The sequence below is a fragment of the Peromyscus eremicus genome, chromosome 17 (assembly GCF_949786415.1).
Source record: "Peromyscus eremicus chromosome 17, PerEre_H2_v1, whole genome shotgun sequence".
Lineage (NCBI taxonomy): Eukaryota > Metazoa > Chordata > Mammalia > Rodentia > Cricetidae > Peromyscus > Peromyscus eremicus.
The window spans coordinates 35,803,562-35,824,370 of record NC_081433.1 but is presented as its reverse complement, the minus strand read 5'-3'; the positions used below and the strand labels follow the sequence as shown (position 1 = coordinate 35,824,370).

At 42.7% G+C, this 20,809-nt stretch overlaps 1 protein-coding gene across 1 annotated transcript in view; it reads left to right on the top strand.

Moving 5' to 3' along the window:
- The window catches only part of Fam149a (family with sequence similarity 149 member A), a 48,338-nt gene extending 27,572 nt beyond the window's left edge, over positions 1-20,766 (top strand). Inside the window, exons 2-14 of the mRNA XM_059244788.1 lie at positions 1,073-1,180; positions 1,426-1,564; positions 2,832-2,974; positions 4,744-4,869; positions 5,983-6,156; positions 7,803-7,993; positions 8,349-8,503; positions 10,702-10,814; positions 12,316-12,519; positions 15,926-16,046; positions 17,259-17,387; positions 17,475-17,553; positions 19,763-20,766. Of these exons, the coding sequence (XP_059100771.1) occupies positions 1,073-1,180; positions 1,426-1,564; positions 2,832-2,974; positions 4,744-4,869; positions 5,983-6,156; positions 7,803-7,993; positions 8,349-8,503; positions 10,702-10,814; positions 12,316-12,519; positions 15,926-16,046; positions 17,259-17,387; positions 17,475-17,553; positions 19,763-19,836 (1,756 nt within the window). The 3' untranslated portion in view covers positions 19,837-20,766. The remainder of the gene's footprint in view (positions 1-1,072; positions 1,181-1,425; positions 1,565-2,831; positions 2,975-4,743; positions 4,870-5,982; positions 6,157-7,802; positions 7,994-8,348; positions 8,504-10,701; positions 10,815-12,315; positions 12,520-15,925; positions 16,047-17,258; positions 17,388-17,474; positions 17,554-19,762) is intronic.
- The last annotated feature ends 43 nt before the right edge of the window (positions 20,767-20,809 follow it).

Here is a 20,809-nt window from a genome sequence, read left to right as displayed (position 1 = left end):
TTTCTTTGCTCCTCTTTAACATCTTTGCCTCAGAATTATTTAACTGTACCTAAGAGATATAAGTAGTAGGAATGGAAAACAACACAATTCTGTTCATCGTTGTTGTACAAACACCACCAGTGGCAGGCAGAGATGTTCTTGGCTAACCTCTGCAGATGGCGTTAATTTTTTAAAGAACTCCCTTTGTCGTAGAGGACTCTAAGAGTGTAGGGAAAGGCAGGGTATGTTCCATTTATATTAAAAATACCAATGTTAAAAGTTAGGTACCACTTTAATCAAAAGCAATGCCAGCCTTTATTTTCAAAGCACACTGAGTGGCGTCTTCATTTCCAGTACTGAAAGTTGGAGTCTTCTTCCCCCATCTTAAGTTGATATGTGTTTTATTTGTATGGAAATTTATGATTCCTATTAACAAGCAGAAGTGGTTTACTGCCGCTCCACATGCAGAAGATATTTAGATGAGGAGGAAGTAAATGTTTTAGAAGGTTCATGGAAAAGGCATGTTAATGATTAACACGAACTGTACCACATTGGTTTAATAGTTTACTTAGGTTTTAAATACTCTAATTTTCCATTCCATTTTAATATGTCAGAGTCCTTTAAAACTCCGAATGCACACCAGACAACAACAGTAAGATGAGATGTTTGAATGCCTTCTGAGTGATTCAAAATAGTTTGATGTCTTTCAGAATCGATCTGGGATTAATGATTGCTGGCTGGCTGCGTGCTCACTGGGTTTTATAGGTACAAAGGGGCCTGGTTAAGAGACAACAGGGACCCGGCTCATGCTCCCCTTGCTTGGAAAAGCACTATGTCAGAAGTACTTCCAACTAGCAGGCCACTTTGGATTTTCTGACTTTGTCACAAATAGCTGTTAATTATATTTTCATTACGTAAATATTCATGTAGGTTATTGGCAACCTTGATTGCAAGAAAAATTAAAATAAGGGGTTCCTGGGCCTCAGTGGCAGGGGAAGAGGAGTGGCCCTGGACAGCAGGGGATTATAAGTCAATGAAGGACATGTGATCACGTTAGAGCCTTGTCCGACTTCCTGGTTTCCTTTCTTTCCAGAAGAGGGCTTTCGGAAGGACTCAGGAGGCACAGCTCTGTAAAGAGCAAAGATCCTCTACCTACAAATTTTACACGAAACGTGCAGAAAGCCATTGACAAATATGCCAGGTAAGAAGTAATTGTCTTCAATGCTGCTGGTGGCCCAAGCAAAACACGCGCATAATAAATATGGGGGAGGGGGATCAGCAGTAGGGATACCTTACCAAGTGACTATGAAGCCAGTTTGCCGTGAACTTCGCAAACACATTTAAGGGAAAGGGGGAGAGGAAGTGGGCCTAGAGAAGTCAAGTCCGTGCAGGATGTCCACTCCTCCCAGCTCACGGGATGCCTGTCACCTGTGTTCCTTCCTGCAGTGAGTCCCCCTCATCCTTTTCATCCAGTGGGAGCCGCACGCCCACGGAGGCCCACAACTCATGGCCTGGCTCTTCCACTCAGAGTTCCACCACCGAACTGTCGGCAGAGAGGAGCTCAGTTTCTTCTTGGAGAGACGATGTATGTCTTTTTTATAATTTCAATAACACGTGGGTGTGGTCTATGGGGAAGTACCTTCTTGTAATTTACTCATTTGTGTACGTGTGGGTGGATGGAGGATGCACATTCAACTGTGATGCTCATTCAGAGGTCAGAGGTCAACTTTGAATATCTTCCTCTATCATTCTCCACCTTTTTTTTTTTTTGGACAGGGTCTCTCACTGAACCTGGAGTTAACCCAGGGATCAGCCTGTCTCTACCCCACCCCCCAGGACTGAAATTAGAGGTGCATGCTCCCACACCTAGCTTTCACTTGGGTGCTCAGGATCCAAACCAGGCCCTCACTGGACACAATGACCTACCTCCTCAGCCCTAAGAATTGCTTTCTTATGTTCAGAAAGCATCTGTCTACATTTATCCAAGCATTATTAAGGATATCATACATATATAGATATAGATATATATTTGCATTTAAACTGTTACATGTGAAAGTATCAAAGTATCAAAATATAGAGAAAAATAAATTGTCTGATTAACTCCTAGCCCAGAGTCTTAGCTGTCGTCTGTTTTGTTCTTCCCCACAACTCTGCCTACCATTGTGCTTCACTTTAAATAATTTCCTATGGCTAGAAACTTAAGACAACACCTTGACAATTAACGCAAGAAAGAGAAAGTTTGGGGAAAGCAAAAAGTATGAACCATCTTCATGATGAGAGGACCCTGGCACCCCCACGTCTACCCTCCCCCAAGCCAGATACTTCACTTTTGCCTTCTAACCTGAGACAAGCCATCAACTTGAACCCAGTGTTGGGTATTTTTATGACCGTGGGATTCTCAGACGAGTGAGTTATTTAGCTACGGTTCTGGGTTTGCTAGGATTTGCAGAATCCTAGGTCTCCTTCATACTCCCCCCGACCTCATCCCCCGGGATGATGGCTATGTACACATGTGCATCTGTATCCATGAGGGACCTTAGATGAGCCAAAACTGATGTTGTAAACCTTATCTTTATTTAACAGTTGATGAAGGAGAGGCTTAATATCATTGCCATCAATCAGCTGCCATCGATCAGAAAAGTAAACATGGGTACACTGGTCTATCTGGCTACGGAGCCCATACTTTTACCTTGTTTTGCTCCTTCTTACTTAGTGGTCTTCAGTTTATAAATACTTATTGTGAAGACCATGTTCTATAACTTTTAGTGTGGTATCTGTGTGATGAGATCAGGCATTTCAGGGCACTGTGGCCATAAACTAACGGGGTATTTGAATATGTACTTCTGTTTTAGGAATTTGACAAAGTCAATGCTCAGAAAGTCCAGCAGCTGTTTTGGGAGGTTGAGGAAATGCTATTCGAAGGGAAAGTGAGTCCCCAGACTCAGAATCTCCTGGCCGAATGCAGTGAGTGGGCAAGAAGATCCCTCCATCTCAGGTACAGAAATGGCCATCAACATCTACCAGGATGGGGTTCTGATCTACACACAATTGATTTCCGCTTATTCTGCCATTGTGACTGAGAGCATTTACCCAGTCGGAGTATTTATCCAGAACTCAGTCCTTTCTTGACAAGTCACACCTTTTATAATAGGTCCCAAGGAAACCTTGACACATGGCGGTGTCACATGCCTTGAATTTCTCAGAAGCAAATTCAGGTCATTCTCAGAAAGATGTCATATACATGGCAGATGCAAGACTCTGAGGAGTGACCTTTCATCTCCACATTCACTCTGTGTGAGTGACAAGCGTCTGTCATCACTGAGGGCACGAGTGCGTGGGGGTGGGGGGATGGTAATGGTGGTGCTCCAGAGACTGAGTGGTCGTTCGCTGAAAAACTGGCTAGATGACCCTATTCTCTCTCTACTTTTCTCCACATCAGAGGAGACATTTATTGGTGAAATTATTAAGGTAACTCCATGTAGTTAAAAGGGAGGTTTATTTTGTGGGGTAACTTACAAATGAAGGGATAGGTAACAGGGTCTGGGAAAGATGTAGCACAGTCCGGCGGTGTTCTCTGGAGAACTCTGCTCGGTCTACCTCCAGGGTCCAGGATCCAGGGACCAAGAAAGCCAGCACATCCGGATCTTGGGTCTTCAGGGTCCTCTCTTGGCCCCGCCTTGTAGGCATGACAGTTACCGAAGCCTCAATGGGGGTTGGAACTTCCAGATCAAAGCTGGAATGGCTACTCACTACAGACATTTATTATTATTATTTTATATTCAAGGTGGAAAAAGGTGTATTTGGTAGAAAGGAAATATTGCTTTCTCCACCCAGTCTTGCGACTTAGGGGGAAATCCATTTTAGTGTTTTTGAGTTCTGAGCTGAGGAGAATGAATTAGAGTACTAGCATAAATATACATGACTTTTCTGATTAGCTTCTCCAGGGAACTTAAAAAAAAAAAGATGTCTTCGCTAGCTGTGGTGATGCGGGCCTGTAATCCTGGTGTTTGGAAGGCTGACAGGGGGTTGTGAGTTGAAAGCCAGCCTGGGATACATAGTGAGGCCATGTTTCAAAAACAAACAACAACAACAAAAACCAACAACCAAACAGCCAACAACAAAGAAGTCTTGCCTACGCCATTTTAAGCAGTTCTTCACGAGGCCTGGTCTTAAAGAACATGCCACGTGCAGAGGATAAGTGGTTGTGGGTATGCACTTTTCTGGGCATGGGGCACTTCCCAAAATGTCAGGCCACCGGGCTTCCATCTCTCACCATCATCTTACATTTTACTACGGAAACCCAGAAGGGACAATAGGAAAAGGAAAGGAGCCTAGGCCAAGTGTGCGTTTATGCATTTTATTCACTGGGCCTATGCAGGTACTGCCTGTAGCAAGTTTCTCTGTGCGCTTCTTTGCCCTAGATGCTCAGGTCAGACATACATTCTCTCTAGACCATCACCATTCCTGCAAGGTAACTAGGATTCTGATTCCCACCTGACCAACCCCTAAATGAAATAAGTGGCGAAGGCGCTGGACACCTCTGCTCACACTCTCAGTCCAGACTCTGAACAGAGCCCTTCTGCCTTCTTCAAGCCTGAGCTGTTTCTGTGACACCATGGTGATTCTCTTGACCCAGTGCACGCTACACCACATCCTGTGTGTGTCCTTCAGAGTCAGCATTGCATCCTGTTTAAAAATCACGAAACATTTTCCCCTTGTCTGATTAAAACAATTCTCAGCTTCTTAGCTTTTCTTCCCTTGCAGGCTGTTAGGGAGGCAGCTCATTCCGCCAAGTGATGAAGGTTTCCGCCATTTCCAGGGGACGCTGCCTACTTCTGCTACCCACCAACCCTTGCCTCCCGTTCCTGACCACATCAGCAGCATCAGAGAGTAAGTTTACATATGTAGCGTGCACAAAAAAATAAAATGAATAAATAAATAAATAAATAAATAAATAAATAAATAAATAAATAAATAAATAAATGTTTTTAGCCAGCATGGTAGTACACACACGTAATCTGAGCAGAAGGATCGGGGAATTTTTAGCTACTTTGCAAACTTGAGGCAAACCTGGGCTACATGAGACCCTCTCGGTCTCAAAAAACATAACCCAAAAATATTTGTTAACATTATTGTAACTCTCCTTGTTTAACTCTTCCGTGAGTCTTGGCTCCCGCTAATTTGCATAGAGATCCAGATTTAGTGAGGGACACTGTTTTTCGCGAGATGCTTCTGATCCTAGATTGATGCTTCGCCTTTAGCCGTGTTTGTGGGTGCGTACATGCAAAACACACATGGAATAAACACATAAGCACAGGGGAGTCAATGTCTGTGTATGTTTCAAAGGTCCGGAAAGGTAACCTCACGCAGAATCAAACACCTCACTGTGATGGGTTCCGAGCCTCCAGGCGTACATGGAGGAAATGAAACTCCATCCTGTTGTCTTTCAGTAACTAACATATTCCGATGACTCCTTTGGATGCCATTTATGCGTGTGGGAGGTGGTGCTGTCACATCCCTTTATAACTGCAAAGAGGATGTAGTTACATATTCTGGTTTGTAGTTACATATTCTTAAGAAGCCTTTAAATTTTGTATGCTCTGGAGTTGAACGTTTTAGAAGGAAGCTGGGAATGGTGGAAGGTATCTGTAATTTTGGTGCTGGGAGGTGGAGGCAGGCAAGTTCCTGGAACTCACTGGGCAGGCAACCTATCCTTCTAGGCAAGCTCCAGGCTAACACATCTCAGAATATAAGGTGGGTATCTCTTGAACCAAGACCCCCAGTTGTCCTCTGGCTTCCACATTCAAACACACACACACACACACACACACACACACACACACACACACACACGTTCAGAACATAAGAATTTTGTCAAATGTAATATCTGGTGATGTTTCAGAGATTGTGTACCTTGTAGATAACTTACAAGCCTATCACTCCCATGTAAGCATTACATCCTTTTGTTATGCAAACTCCCATGTAGACTGTTTTTGCTCCTAGGTTGTGTATCTCTGGCTCTCAGATAGTCCCTGAGGCACTCTCAGCCTCTGCCCTGACAGACCCTGATGATGGCACGGAGTTGAACGACCCCACATCATGCTCATCCCTGAAAGAAGAGGTGTACCACATGGATGGAAACATTGAAGAATATTTTGCTTTTGACGGAAAACAGGAGTAAATTGAATTTTATTTGGCATACTTCATAGTATAATACCAATTCACCATATGCTTTTAATATTTTGTGTCTTTGTTACTTACGGAAGATTCCTATCCTTTTGAGAGAAAGATACTTCAAAAGTTTTAGGTCCTGGCAGGAAGTGGAAATGCTAGAGCAGGGCATTTCTTTCTTCTCAACAATGTGGAGTTTAGTCTGGTATGCTAGTGACAGTGGACAAGGACATTGGAGCCTCATGCCCTGCAGCTCCAGGTTCCTTACACTTAGCTTCCTGGGGGATAGAGAGGAAATTCCAATACTGGTGCTAAATGCATATTTTCTATTAGACAACAGTGACATATCATAAATATTTGCCTCATGATTCAAAAGCAATACATTCAAAAGTCACTGGGTACTGAGCAAGTCCTGGCAAACACATGAAGTCACATGGAGCATCATTTCTGAGCACCATGGCTTTCAAATAGAGATCTATAGGAAAGCCACAAAATTCATCGAGAGAAATTAGATAGATACTCTTGAATTGTCACTCCATCTCAAGCCAATGGAGATGGGAACTCGACACAGCAAAATCGATGGCCCCCCACCATAGCAGGTCAAAAAGAGGGTGTTGTAACACTAAATGCCTATGTTTAGAATTAAAGGGCCTGAGCTGGTGAGAAGGCTCATTGAGTAAAAGCATTTGCTGTGTGAATCTAATGAACTGAGATTGATCCCTGGATCGTGTAGTGGAAGGACAGAGCCTATTCCCAATAAGCTGTCTTCTGACTTCCACATGCATGCCGTGGCACACATGCCGTGGTGCACATGCCCACACAACACATATCATATATACAGACAGTAAGAAGAAATAGCAATAAAGAGGGACGTTCAGTAAGCTAATTTTACACATGAAAAATAGAAGAAACTAAGTCTCCAGAGAGTTAAGGAAATAACAAAGATCAAAGTGGAAATAAAGAAATATCAGTTCAAGAGAAAATGAATAAAACAGATCAGTGAAGTTGTCATTTTTTCTTTTCGGTTTTGTTTTTCCCAGTTGTTGACTTTTTTTTTGTTTTCTTTTTGTTTTTTTTTTTTGTTTTTTTTTTTGTTGTTGTTGTTTTTTCGAGACAGGGTTTCTCTGTGTAGCTTTGCGCCTTTCCTGGGACTCACTTGGTAGTCCAGGCTGGCCTCGAACTCACAGAGATCCGCCTGGCTCTGCCTCCCGAGTGCTGGGATTAAAGGCGTGCGCCACCACCGCCCGGCCCCAGTTGTTGACTTTTAATTGACAAATTAAAGTTGTATGTTTTAAAAATAACAAGGGGATGTTTACAAGGAATGTATCATACAAGATATATGGTGATAGATACAGATAGATAGATAGATAGATAGATAGATAGATAGATAGATAGATAGATAGATAGATAGATAGATAGAGATGATGGATGGATGGATGGATGGATGGATAGATAGATAGATAGATAGATAGATAGATAGATAGATAGATAGATAGATAGATAGATAGATAGATAGATAGATGATAGATAGATGATAGATAGATAGATAGATAGATAGATAGATAGATAGATAGATAGATTAAAAACACATAGGTAATTATTTCGACCTTAACCCTGGCTATTTTAGTAATTAGAGTTGATTTCATCCTTAGTGGAGATGAGCATCTGGAACAAAACTCAACACTCCGCAGCAGGAAGTGGCATCGACATGGGCTTCCTCCCATTTCCCCTCATGACTGTATCAGAGATGCTGTGGCAGCAGAAGTATTTGATCATGTTTGGACCAATGTGATAGAACTATTGAAAGATCTCATTAGAAAAACCTGGGAATCTGCACTCACAGGTACTGATTTACAGAGCCTGGCTTCTGGGGAAGAATAGAAAAGACCACACCAAGACAGCCCTCACTCCCCACCTTATGTTTGGGCTGGACCCAAAACATGACTGCAATAAGAAGTAACCATTCTGCCTTATACACAGGCAATCTTTGATCACCTAAAAGGGACATCCTTGTCCTGGAGAATCTTCTTTGTCCCTCTGTATAATCTGTTCTCCTACCTCTGATAAGATCATTTCAGTAAACGGTTGTCCCCCGGAGTCTCTGTCCTCTGCTGCAGTGTTGTTTGATCAATGTCTGTAGCATAAACTCCTGGTAACTCAGGACATACATTTCCTGTTGATTTTTTCTGTTGACACAGATGAAAAAAAACATAAAGAAAATTTGAAAGTGGCTGAAAATAAGTCTCCACACGTGCTCGTGTCTCGTCTCTGCACTGATGTTTCCAGTGTCCCCCCGTCCCGAAGCTCTGAAACTCTGCACACATCCTTGATGCCCCACTTTAATCCACCCCAGGTAGGTGCACTGATACTCTGTCTCTCTGTCCCTTTATTTTTATGCCTTTTGCATCTGCTTGTGAAGAAGAGCGTTGTTTTATTCACTTCTCTCCCTAATGTACCTCACACCCTGCTGTACTTGAGGATACTGGATAGCTCATGTCACTATGCTTGAAGGTGTCTTAAAAAACAAAAACAAAAACAAAAACAAAAAACAACTTAAGACAGCAACAGTTGCCCCCAAAAGGTAGTAAATAGCTTATAAAAAAAAAAAAAGTACGTGGTTGTCTGTCAATAAGATTAAAAGTAATGTGGTTGTCTCTTGGTGTCTAAGAGAATCACAGCTTTCTTTAGTGAATTGGCATCGATTTGAGATACAGAACTAGTTTCTACATTTTAGGAGAGCAAAACGCCATTTTTTTTTCTAAATATTTAGCCATCATAAACCATCTCCACCCCTTACACTGAAGTGGAAAACATATTAATGAGTATTCACAGAGTTCGTGGAGCACTCATTGTTTATATTGTATGTACCCTGTTAGATGTTTTGAGGAAGATACGTGGTTGAATGAAACCAGTCACTAACCTAGTGAAACAAAGCTATGGCCCAGGGTCAGATAGCATACACTCTGCGAGGGATGGGGAAGGAAAGAAGAGAGGGAGGGAAGGAAAGAAAGGAGGGAGGGAGGGAGGGAGGGAGGGAGGGAGGGAGGGAGGGAGGGAGGGAGGGAGGGAGGAAATTGAAGAATTGAGGAGAGAATTGTGTGTCTTGGTTAAAGATGGAGGGTTGACCTTTGTAGAGGTGACACCTGAGCGGGAACATGAAGAGACGAACAGCATGGGTGGGGTTTTGGGTGAGGCCATTTCAGCCCCGGCATGGTTGTGTGTCAGTGAAAACAGATGTGTCTGAGACCAGCATTGGGACTGAGAGCTTAAATGACAGAACACAGGAAGCCACAGGGCACTGGAGCAAAATCAGGGGAGTTAAGAGACAATGTGTGTCCTCGAGGTATTGTTTCATGTGTTAGCTCTTCCACGTATTAGTCTCTATATGTGTTGAGGGTAAGGGTATATGGTCTAAGGATTGTTCTCGGGCTCCAGCACAGAGTCTACATAAGCCCTCAATGCAGTCTTTCATCATTTTGTCTTTATTTAAAGATGGAGTAGCAGGCGAGGCTAGAGAAGGTTGGCTTGTTCATGGGAATCTTCGGGGTAGCTGGGAGACTGAACATGATGCTTAACTCTGCCCATCTTGTGTTGGGGAGCAGAGTAAAAAGACCATTTGCAAGTTCTGCTCTAGAGCTACACACCCTTACCCCCTACACACACACACACACACACACACACACACACACACACACACACACACATATACACAGAAGCAGTACAGTTGCTGGTAGAGTAGCTAAGGATTTGTGCTTTATATATAGGGTGCAAGTCTGCAGCCTGACGTAATGTGAGTCCTTTTCTTGCAAAAACTCATTGTTATTCTGTGTGTCATTTGTGCAGTTGGAAGTTCTAAGAATTAATGGATTTAAGCCATTCACTAGTGTATCAAGTAGACACTCTGTATTGGCTTCCATTATAACCACATGCTATTTATATATTCCATTTAATTAAATTGCTTTAGATTGTAAGTTTTGTGGGGCTCAGAGAAAAAAAAATTCCATACCTTTTACAACGTTGTGTAAGCCTAAATGATGAGTAAGATTTGTTAAACTGAGAAAGAAAGAAGAAAAACAACAACAACAACAAAAGCCAAAACAGTAACAACAAAAAACCAAGAGACAAAATACGGACCTAGCATGGAGTATATAAACAGAAAACCGTCATAACACTGAACAGAAACAGTCCTGAGTGGGGCTTGTAGTTCAGGGTGAAGCTGAATCTTCCAGTCTGTCTTCGCTGTCTAGCATAAGACCTTAATGATAACCTGTTCTTTGCTTTTCCTCTTCAGAAGTAACTTTTGAAGTTGCTACTTGCTTGCTATTGCTTTTGGTCTCTGATACATTCAATACAATCCCCCTTGCTTTGTTTCATATGAATATGAATTCTATGAAGATGGCATCTATAGTTGTATCTATTTCTAAAATGCTACCTCTCTTACACTTTCCTCTCACTCACTAATTGGTGCCATTTGCTGCCTGCTGATTCCCAACAGGCATCTATCAACAAAATGGCCTGGGTATTGATTTAATGATGCTATTCTGTTTTCAGTTTTCTCAGCTCCATCGCTTTTCCAGCAACTTCTATAGTGATTTGAGTGGTGTAATGATGATTCAAGCCAAGCCCCTGCAGCAGAGACCCACCTATTTGGCAGATAAGACACAGTAAGTATTAAGAAAGAATTTCTCTCAACCATTGCCAGTAGCCTATCGTGGAGGTTTCTTTGTGGATTTCTGGGTACCTCTCTAGCACTCTGCTTCTTCCTATTCCCATGAGGTCTTCATTTATCATGGTATCTCTTTCCTTGTTCTCCCACTCTGTTTCTGATCTAGCTGGGACCTCCCGCTCCCCTAAGCTCTCTTTCCCCCAACCCTTGCCCTCCATTACCCCCACTCAGGTTCAGTTTGCTCATGTAGATCTTCTCCATTTCTCTGTTGCTGGTCATCCCTGTGTCTTTCTCAGGGTCCTCTTTACTAGGTAGCCTCCCTGGAGTTGTGAACTGTAGTCTGGTTATCCTTTGCTTTACATCTAGTATCCACTTATGAGTGAGTACATACTATGTTCGTCTTTCTGAGTCTGGGTACCTCCCTCAGGATGATACTTTCTAGTTTCATCTATTTGCCTGCAAACCTCATGATGTCATTGTTTTTTCTCTGCTGAGTAGTACTCCATTGTGTATATGTATCACATTTTATTTATCCATTCTTCAGTTGAAGGGTATCTAGGTTGTTTCCAGGTTCTGGCTATTACAAATAATGCTGCTATGAACATAGTTGAGCATGTGTCCTTGTGGCATGATTGAGCATTCCTTGGGTATATGCCCAAGAGTGGTATAGCTGGGCCTTGAGGGAGGTTGAACCCCGATTTTCTAAGAAAGTGCCATATTGATTTCCAAAGTGGTTGTACAAGATTGCATTCCCACCAACAGTGTAGGAGTGTTCTCCTTGCTCCCCATCCTCTCCAACATAAGCTGTCATCAGTGTTTTTGATCTTAGCCATTCTGATGGGTATCTCAGAGTCGTTTTGCTTTGCATTTCCCTGATGATTAAGGATCTTGAGCAATTCCTTAAATGTCTTTCAGCCATTTGAGCTATTGTTGAGAATTCTCTTTTAAGCTCTATAGCCCATTTTTTTTAATTGGACTGTTGGGTATCTTGATGCTGAGACACTTTGCTCAGCCTTGGTGTAGGGAGGAGGGGACTGGAGCTGCCTCAGCTGAATCTACCAGGCTGGGCTGACTCCCCAGGGGAGACCTTGCCTTGGAGAAGGTGGGAATGGGGACTGGATGGGGGAGGGGGAAGCTGGGGGGTGGAAGGAGGGAGGACAGGGGAATCTGTGGCTGATATGTAAAATTAAATTAATTATAAAATAAAAATATTTTAAAAAAAGAAAAAGAAAGAATTACCCAGCATGCAAGGACAGAAGCAGATTCTTCTGGTATGAGCCACAAAATGATCACTGCTGTGTAGTAGGTTGGAAAGGATGAGGAAAGGGGACTGGAGCTATGAACTCTTCCTCTCTCAGGCTTTCCTATTGGATTATCAATCTTTCCCCTCCTGCTCTTCACTGACATAGCAGTAGAAATGTCCATTTCTTCTGCTGCTGTGTGTCTCCTGCCCTCAGGAAACTTAGGTATGGGTACTTAACTGACATTTCCTTCCCCAGGAACGAGCAAGACGACAGAGTGTCTGGGGCAGGGGTCGGTGCATCTTCACGTCACCGACTGGGCCGCATCCCAGACCCTCGGGGACCACTGACTTCTGCCAAGAAAACACCAGTGCATAGGAGACTCCCTTCCATTGCTTCAGACCCACAGAGACTGAAAACCCCCACCGTCTATAGTGATGAAATCCTCAGGGGAACGAAACTGTGAGTCTTGTTTTTTTATTTATTTTTTTTCATGTCAGACTGAAGGCCACAGGGGCCAGGGGCACTTGCCAGTTAGGGCTGATGAACTGGAGGATCTGGTGAAAGGGTCCGCCGCCGCCGTCAGATTTTACACCAGATTCTTCCAAATGAGTTCATCTGTTGGATTTTGTTCCAGCCATGTGAGTAGCTTGAGTAAAAGTCCATGCAAAGTCCTGAAGCTCAGACCACTAGGAAAATTAAACTGATGGTGGGTGAGCTTGGGTTAATTTAGTGGCCCCATTGTAAAATGGATCATTAATGCTTCTAAAATTACAAAGCACATTTTATGGAAGGGTTTAAGTAAAATAATGCACAGTCATGCATCGGATACTAATGTTCTGGTCAATTACGGACCAAGTATATGACAGTGGTCACTTAAGATTGCCTTGACTCCTGGCATCATAGGTCCATTGTGTGACACTTACACATGACGGGATGGCTTGAGGCTGCATTGCTCAAAGTATTCCCATCATTGAGCTACATCTGGGTTATATAAAATGCTTAAAAATCAATAAATAAAGGGCCAGGATCTGGAGAGATGTCCCAGTGGTTCAAAGCACTTGGCTGCTCTTCCAGAGGACACAGGTTCGATTCCTAGCACCTACATGGTAGATCACAGCTTACATATTCTGGCTCCAGTCCCATATGATCTGACTCCCTGTTCTGACCTCCAGGGGTACTGCATGCATGTGATACACTGACATACATGCAGACAGAATACCCATACACATAAAATAAAATGAGTCTTTTTGAAAAGTTTAAAGGAGTGTTTTTCATCTTTTTTTTAGAACAGAAAGGGCTTTCTTAGGAAATAACACTAGAGGCTAATGAGCAAATTATTTGTTTCTTCCTTCATCACAGAACTCCAAGGCGCTTCCTTCTGACTGCTTGTCAGGAAATACCGTAATAATAACAGCTGTTACTTTATTATTATTGTTTTTAATCAACATCCAAGTAAACTGTAATTATTCTGTACTACAAACCTCCATAGTATGCCCAGATCTAAGCTGAGGAAACAGGCTGAAAGAAATTGGAAGCATCTTTCTTGCTGATGATCAAAGCGCTTGAATGCATGGCTGAGGTACTCCCAGTCAATCAGCTGCTGAACTTTTCAGGAAGAAGAGTCCAGGTTTTGCCCCTTTGGGGAGACCTCTCCCTCTGACAATATGTAATCATTTACTGCTCTCTTCCCTTATCGTGATTCTGAACCGCTTTTTCTTCATCCATAAGCATCCAGGTTTGCATCCTCTTACTGCCAATACTTCATATCTATTTGTACTCTTTCTTTTCTTTGTTTTTTTGTTTGTTTTTCGAGACAGAGTTTCTCTGTGTAGCTTTGTGCCTTTCCTAGAACTCACTCTGCAGCCCAAGTTGGTCTCAAACTCACAGAGATCTGCCTGCCTCTGCCTCCCGAGTGCTGGGATTAAAGGCATGCACCACCACCGCCCAGCTCTTTTCTTTATTGTTGTTATTTTGGTGCTGATGATAGAATCCAGGACCTCATCCTAAATCCCTACCACTAATCTATACCCTTAGCCTTGGTCTTCACCATTTATTGAACCGCTACTTTTTTTTTTTTTTTTTTTTTTACCAAATATTGATGAATATGACCCCAACATCAAAAATATGAAGAGAGAGGCTGGAGAGATGACTCTGTAGTTAAGAGTACTTGCTGCTCTCCCAGAGGATCCGAGTTCAGTTTCCAGCACCCAAGGCGGGCAGCTCAAACTCTCCTGTATCACAAGCTCTGGGGAATCTGATGCCCTAATCTGATCCTTCTCACGCACATGTGGCAGACACACAAATAAACATAACTAAAAATAAAAATAAATCTTTTAAAAAAGTATACAAGTCAAGGATCATTTGAGTCATAACTTTTGGTTAACTTCCTATCAATTTTATGTAGACGTTGACTGTTTCTTCTCTAGTATTTTCCCTCTGTTCTAGAATTACCTGTCATATAATGCATCCCTTTGTTATATAATTTTTTTTCTCTGACATTGTAACATTGGTATTCCCCAGACTACAAATTTTTGAAAGAGTGATTTTAATGACCACAAATTAATCAAACGGCTATATGGCTATTTAGTATTCGCTATTAGTGAAATTTCCCATTTGTTGTTTATAATATCACTATGAAGCATAGTGGACATTTTGTATCACTCTTAGTAAGAACACCTTTAAATTGTTTCCTGCTGGAACTGTCTAGAAGCAATACTGTCAGGTCAAAGGTTATGGATATTTTTAATATTCATATGTTTGCCAGGATGCTCTTTAGAACGGCTGTGCCTGTTTATAGATCCACTGGAAGCATGGGCACCTCTTCTTTCTCTGTAGCCTCTACTGGTCAAAAGTTTACTACTTCGAAAAGGTCATAATTTCATTACTAGTGAATAAATTAATTCAAGTTGTTTCTAAAATATCTATTTTTATACAAAAAAGGAGGGCAGATTTTTTTTTTTTTTTTTTTTTTTTGGTTTTTCGAGACAGGGTTTCTCTGTGTAGCTTTGCGCCTTTCCTGGAACTCGCTTTGGAGACCAGGCTGGCCTTGAACTCACAGAGATCCGCCTGGCTCTGCCTCCCGAGTGCTGGGATTAAAGGCGTGCGCCACCACCGCCCGGCATGGAGGGCAGATTTTTAAATACTGATGCCTGATAGGGATACTCTCCTGTCATTACTATATTTTATTTAGGATTTTTTTCTCAAACCACGAAAAAATGAACTTGGCTACCAGTGTGTGAAATTCAAAACTAAAGTATCACATGGAAATCACAGCATCAAACCATGAAAAACGTAGAAAATGGATCACAGTTCTTCCTGGTGGCTCTCGTTCTCCCGACAAACAATGTTTGCTCACTAATTCCACATTGCTTTTTTTGTATCTTGAGTAAAGCTTTGCAATTGTCCTCATTTAAGCTCTGCGCTTTTATAATTAATTATATTCTTCATTGATGGTTCCACTCCGCAAATCTCTATCACTAATAGATTACTATTCAGGATTAATATTAATTAATAGATTAATATTCAGAATCTATACTGCAGCACCTTGTTATATGCTGGATCATACTGCAGGGTTGCATGGCTCTCATTTGCGTTGTCCTTAACTTCTCAGATCCTTTGGGGAGGATCTATCCTGAACACCTATATTCTGCATTCTTCCTAGCATAGCCATGCATTCAATAGATGCAGACTGATACTCATTGCTAAACATGGTCAAGGTTTGCCTTGCTTGCCCTGGCTTCATATTTACCTCCCTGAAATGCAGCTTGCTGTCACTGTTTTCAGAAGCGGTTGCAATCAGTAGCTCAGACTGTCCCTTTCTCTTCTGTGTGCTCTGGTGTTTACTTGTATGTTGTTGTGTTTGCAGGCAAACCGGCATTGACCACCCGCCTTTCTCAGCAATTCCAGCCTCCCGGAGCCGGCTACCCCCAATAGGCGCTGAGGCTGGGGAGCAGAACACAGCAGCTTCCGGATCCCGCCCTGTTTCTGTAAGATGAATTCCATTATAATTGCAATCATTTAGACAGTCTGTGGGAAAATCATCTTGGCACTCAGAGAAGTCAGTCATGCTGAAAAGGGATCAGTTGACTGTGTTCAACATGTCTTCATAATCCACTTGTAGTAACTGAATGGCCTGTGAGAGTCTCAAGAGAGTGAGGAGACCGATTCACCCTTTTAGGAAATAAACCTCAGCTTGAACTGAATTGGAAAGCCCGGGCGTTAAGGAAAGACCTGAAATTCTGGCTGGTATAGTGGAGACAAGAGCATAAGGGTGAGGGGCTGCGCTTCAGTGTGGCCACACAGGTCCTGTGACCTGATGCACGTTACTTCCATGGTCCTCCATCTTAGTTCTCACTTTAGAAGCATAATAGCCATTCCTGCATCAAGGACTTCTGACACGCATCAGATGCATTCATAAACTTCAAATGCCTTGCACAAAGTAAGAGCTCAGTAAATTGTAATCAATGTCCTTTACATCTGCTCTTATTTTTATAGCTAACCTTTTCCATGTTTGTGCAGGGCAGAGGCCGATCACCCAAGCCCAGCTCTGCCACACAATCATGAAGATGGGGTGGGAGTGAATGCTGCTGGCAGTGTGTATGACCAGGCCTCTCCCAGGCTCACAGTAACACCCCCCCCACCCCCCACTCCCACACACACTTTACTCTGCTATAAGCGACTTATATCTGCAGGGCGATACAGGTGTAGGAGAGTTCCAGTAGTAGGAACGTAAAGCAGAGAGGGAGAAAACAAAAGCTGTTTGTCTCACACACACCTTAAGCAGCGCTAGGACGCATTCCCAGAAGGCAAGCGCTGTGGATCTAGACTGTTGAATCCTAGGATAAAGTAATCAATGAAGGCAGATGTCACATAAACAAGTCTATGTTTCAAAGCATACTATTACATTTCTAGTCCAATTTAATGAGTACAACTTTATGTGGGTAAGGTCTCTGAACCCCGTTTGTATGCCATTACACTACAGCTTTATTGAGCTAAGTAACAGGGACACATACTTCACACACAGACTCATGTTTAGATGTTTCCACAGCAAAGCATACACTTAGCAATGTGTACATCAAAATGTTCAGGTAAGTGGGTGATTGGATACATGAGTGAACAACTGAAACATTTATAGGTTTCTTTTTGTTGTTATGAGGATTGTGTTTGTTCTTTAAAAGAACATGTTGTCTTCCACTTAGTACAGAGGAAGGCATCCGCAAAACCGTGTGTTGAGTGCGATGCCTGACAGTGTGGAACGGTCGCCTCTTCGAGAAAGAACCATTGTCCTGGAGCAACTTTCAAGGCCCAGCACCACACACACCTTCCGGGTAGGTTCTGTGTTGTCTTTAATTTCAATTTTAAATAAAAATCTGAAAACAATACAGCTCACCCCATTTTTCTCTTTCTCCTAACAGTCAGATACACCAAGGAAGGGTTCCCTGACACCTATGGAGTTTGTTGCTCACACTTGGACAGGTCAAAGTGTTTTGACAGGTTAGCATCCCTCCATGTGTAAAGACAATGGTATGAGCTGGGTGTGGTGACATACTTCTGCCATCTGAGTGTTCCAGAGGCTGAGGCAAGAGGTTGGAAAGACGGGCTACACAGTGAGGGTGTCAGAGAAAAAGAGGGAGGAGGGGAGGAGGAGGACACTGGCACACACACACACACACACAGAGAGAGAGAGAGAGAGAGAGAGAGAGAGAGAGAGAGAGAGAGAGAGAGAGAGAGAGAGTGCAATGGTGCTATTCGTGAGATTTAAAAATCTCAGAAAATGAAATTGAAGATTATCCACCTCGATGCCTCTGCCTTGACCATGTAGGAAGGAAGAGCAGGTGCGTGTGGTCCATGGTTGGTTGGCCTGACCTCAGACACCATGCCAGACCATCACTTATCAACTGCTGAGTGGCAAGTGGCAATGGGAGACCTGCTATGAATCAAGCAAGACCTCGCTCTCTTGAAACGAAGGACGGGCTGCCTTCAGAGAGGCCGCCGTCTGCTTCTCCCACTGTGATTTCAGTCCTGCTAAATGAAACCCTTATTCTGGATCCAACCTGAAAAAAAAAAACCACTGTGACAGTGCTTGAGAAAATTAATAGAGGCTTCTTAAATGTTTTGCAGTGTAGGGTTTGACATAAAAGTACTTATGCTTGGCCTAGTGGCTGAAGGAAGTTCTAGTGGGATGGGGACCAGTGATGTTTTGATTTTTAAAGTGTTGTCATATTTCTGTCCATGGAGGGAGCATAGCATGGGATGTGCAGATCTGTAAGCTCGGGCATGTCTCAACCTCTCTGGACAAGGTCTTCTGTTTTATGTCAAGCCACGTGGGTAAAATAATCCCTGGAAAAATCCATGACAAGGGAATAATAGCTAGTTGCTAGACATGCACCATTTGCTCAGAATTATAAGCCATTTGTGATAGGGGCAGCTGAAATGTTAAGGAAATGTATTGTTGGAAGAGAAATTTTTAGTAAGTCATAATTCTAAAATTAAATTAGGTTAGCATTGCATAACACATTTATTACTGTTTTATATCAGCCTTCCTTAGCCTAGCGACGTCACAGATTTCAGAAGTTTTGTTTTAATGAGGAGACAAACCCAGAGTCCTTTATGTATAAGGTAAATGGGTCTACCACTTACCTACACCCTAAAACTTGCTTTTTGGGAAAGTCATGCTAGATAGCCCAGGCTAGCCTTGAATTTATGATAACCACCTTGCGGCTGCTATGAGCACAGTTATGCTGTGCTCATGAATGCTTTGGACCCTTAAGCCTTTTGTTGTCCTCTTGTTTAATAGCTTTTTGATGCTTTTTATCCTTCCTGGCAGTCTTGATTGACATCATTAGGGATGATCGTTCTCTCTCTCTCTCTTAAGGGCAGCCATGTTTCATGGTGTGTGTATGGTGTGTGTGTGTGTGTGTGTGTGTGTGTGTGTGTGTGTGTGTGTATGTGTGTGTGTGTAGTATGGTGTGGTATATGTGCATGATGTCAGTTGTTCTCCTCAGTCACTCCTCCCTCCTTTTATTAAGCCTTGGCTAGCCTGGAACTCACTATGTAGACCAGGATGGTCTCAGACTTGCAGAGATCTACCTACCTCTGCCTCCCAAGGGCTGGGATTAAAGGTGTGTACTGCCACACCCAGGCATGTGACTTTCTTGTGAACTCTGCTTCCAGAACAAAGATCACCAGGAGCTTTCTGTTTGTTCTGTGGTAGGAAAAAAAAAATGGAGATGGCTATCTCAAGTAATGGGGGTCCATCTTTCATGGCTGGCACAATGGTTCAGAGGTACCTTCCACCTCATCATCCTGGGCCTTAGACAGATCTCTGCAGCAAAAGTTCTTTTAAACTCCTCAGCTGGGGAGAATGCATCCCAGCTCCTGGGTTTGGTTGTGGGGTGTGGTGGGGGATCCCTTCCCCTTACTCAGGATTTTCCATGATGGTGTTTGCATATGACGATTTTGTAGTTTATGTAAACATGATGTTAAATAAAATTTTTTATTTTTCAAAATATGGACTGCATGGAGCAGACAAGCAATCTTTGTGTAGTTTTGGTGCCTGTCCTGGATCTCGCTCTGTAGATTAGACTGGCCTCGAACTCACAGAGGCCTCTGCCTCCCGAGTGCTGGGATTAAAGGTGTGTGCCACCACTGCCCAGTGAATTTTAATCTTTTAAGGCAAATGCTTGTGTGTCTTGTGTTTCAGGTTCACAGTATCTACCTAAATCTTACCAGAGAGCAGCTCTGACTTCGAGAAAGAGGTTCCAAGTGGCGTCGTGATATCACTGCTCTGAAAGTATGGACTTGCTGGAACATGTGAGGCCTTGGCCACACCATTTGTCACTTGAAAAGCGTAGGAACAAGTATTACCTGGTGTATGTACTCACCTCTGTCTGACAACAGGAGACGGTGGGACACCCAAAAGAAACACAAGTGAGGAAGTAACTTAGTTTTGAACACTCGCTTTGTAAAGAAAACAAAGGTTGAACTCCCTAGCCCCTACAGGACGAATGCCTGAAGCGCCTTGGGACCTAGTGCTTTGCTCAAAAGACTCTAGTGTATCCTCAAATTCCCTCTTTTCATCACTTATATCTACAATTAGTGTTCACACTCTGATAATGCGGGTGCATTCCCTAAGAATATGCCATTTTGTAACTCTAGACCATCATGTATATTTTGGTCTCATTCTCTTAATGATTCCATCAAGACTAAATAGCAGTCATATTTGAGACAATTTGTCCATTTGAAAAAGATTCTGGTTCTACTACTTGTTGCGCTGACTTTAAAATAATTACTGCATATGCAATGTATAAAGCGATGGGTTTCATAATGAGATTTCTCACACCTTTGTTACCACATGATTAGTCCTGAATAGCTGAGAAATGCCTTGCAAGCCAATTGTGTTAAAACACAGCAGTAAACTAGTTTTCATTGTCAAATTTAGACAGTGCATTTAAAAGTCTCCCACATTTAAAGCTGAATATAAGCATAATCAAAATCTTTTGCATATGGTTCCAACATTAGCATTTAAGTTGACGTGTTTGACGACTGGACAGCTGAGGATTGTAGCACCAGCATCCTTACGTCATCCCAACCTAGTCTTTGCTCTGACTTCACTTCTTCATTAGAGCCTCCCTGAGTCCTTGCTGAAAGTAGCAGTTCTCCCCAACCTCGGCCCTTTCTCCACTCTGTTTTCTTCAGATCATATGTCCCACTTGGCTATTACAGTCAGGGGAGTGGAGAACATGGAAGA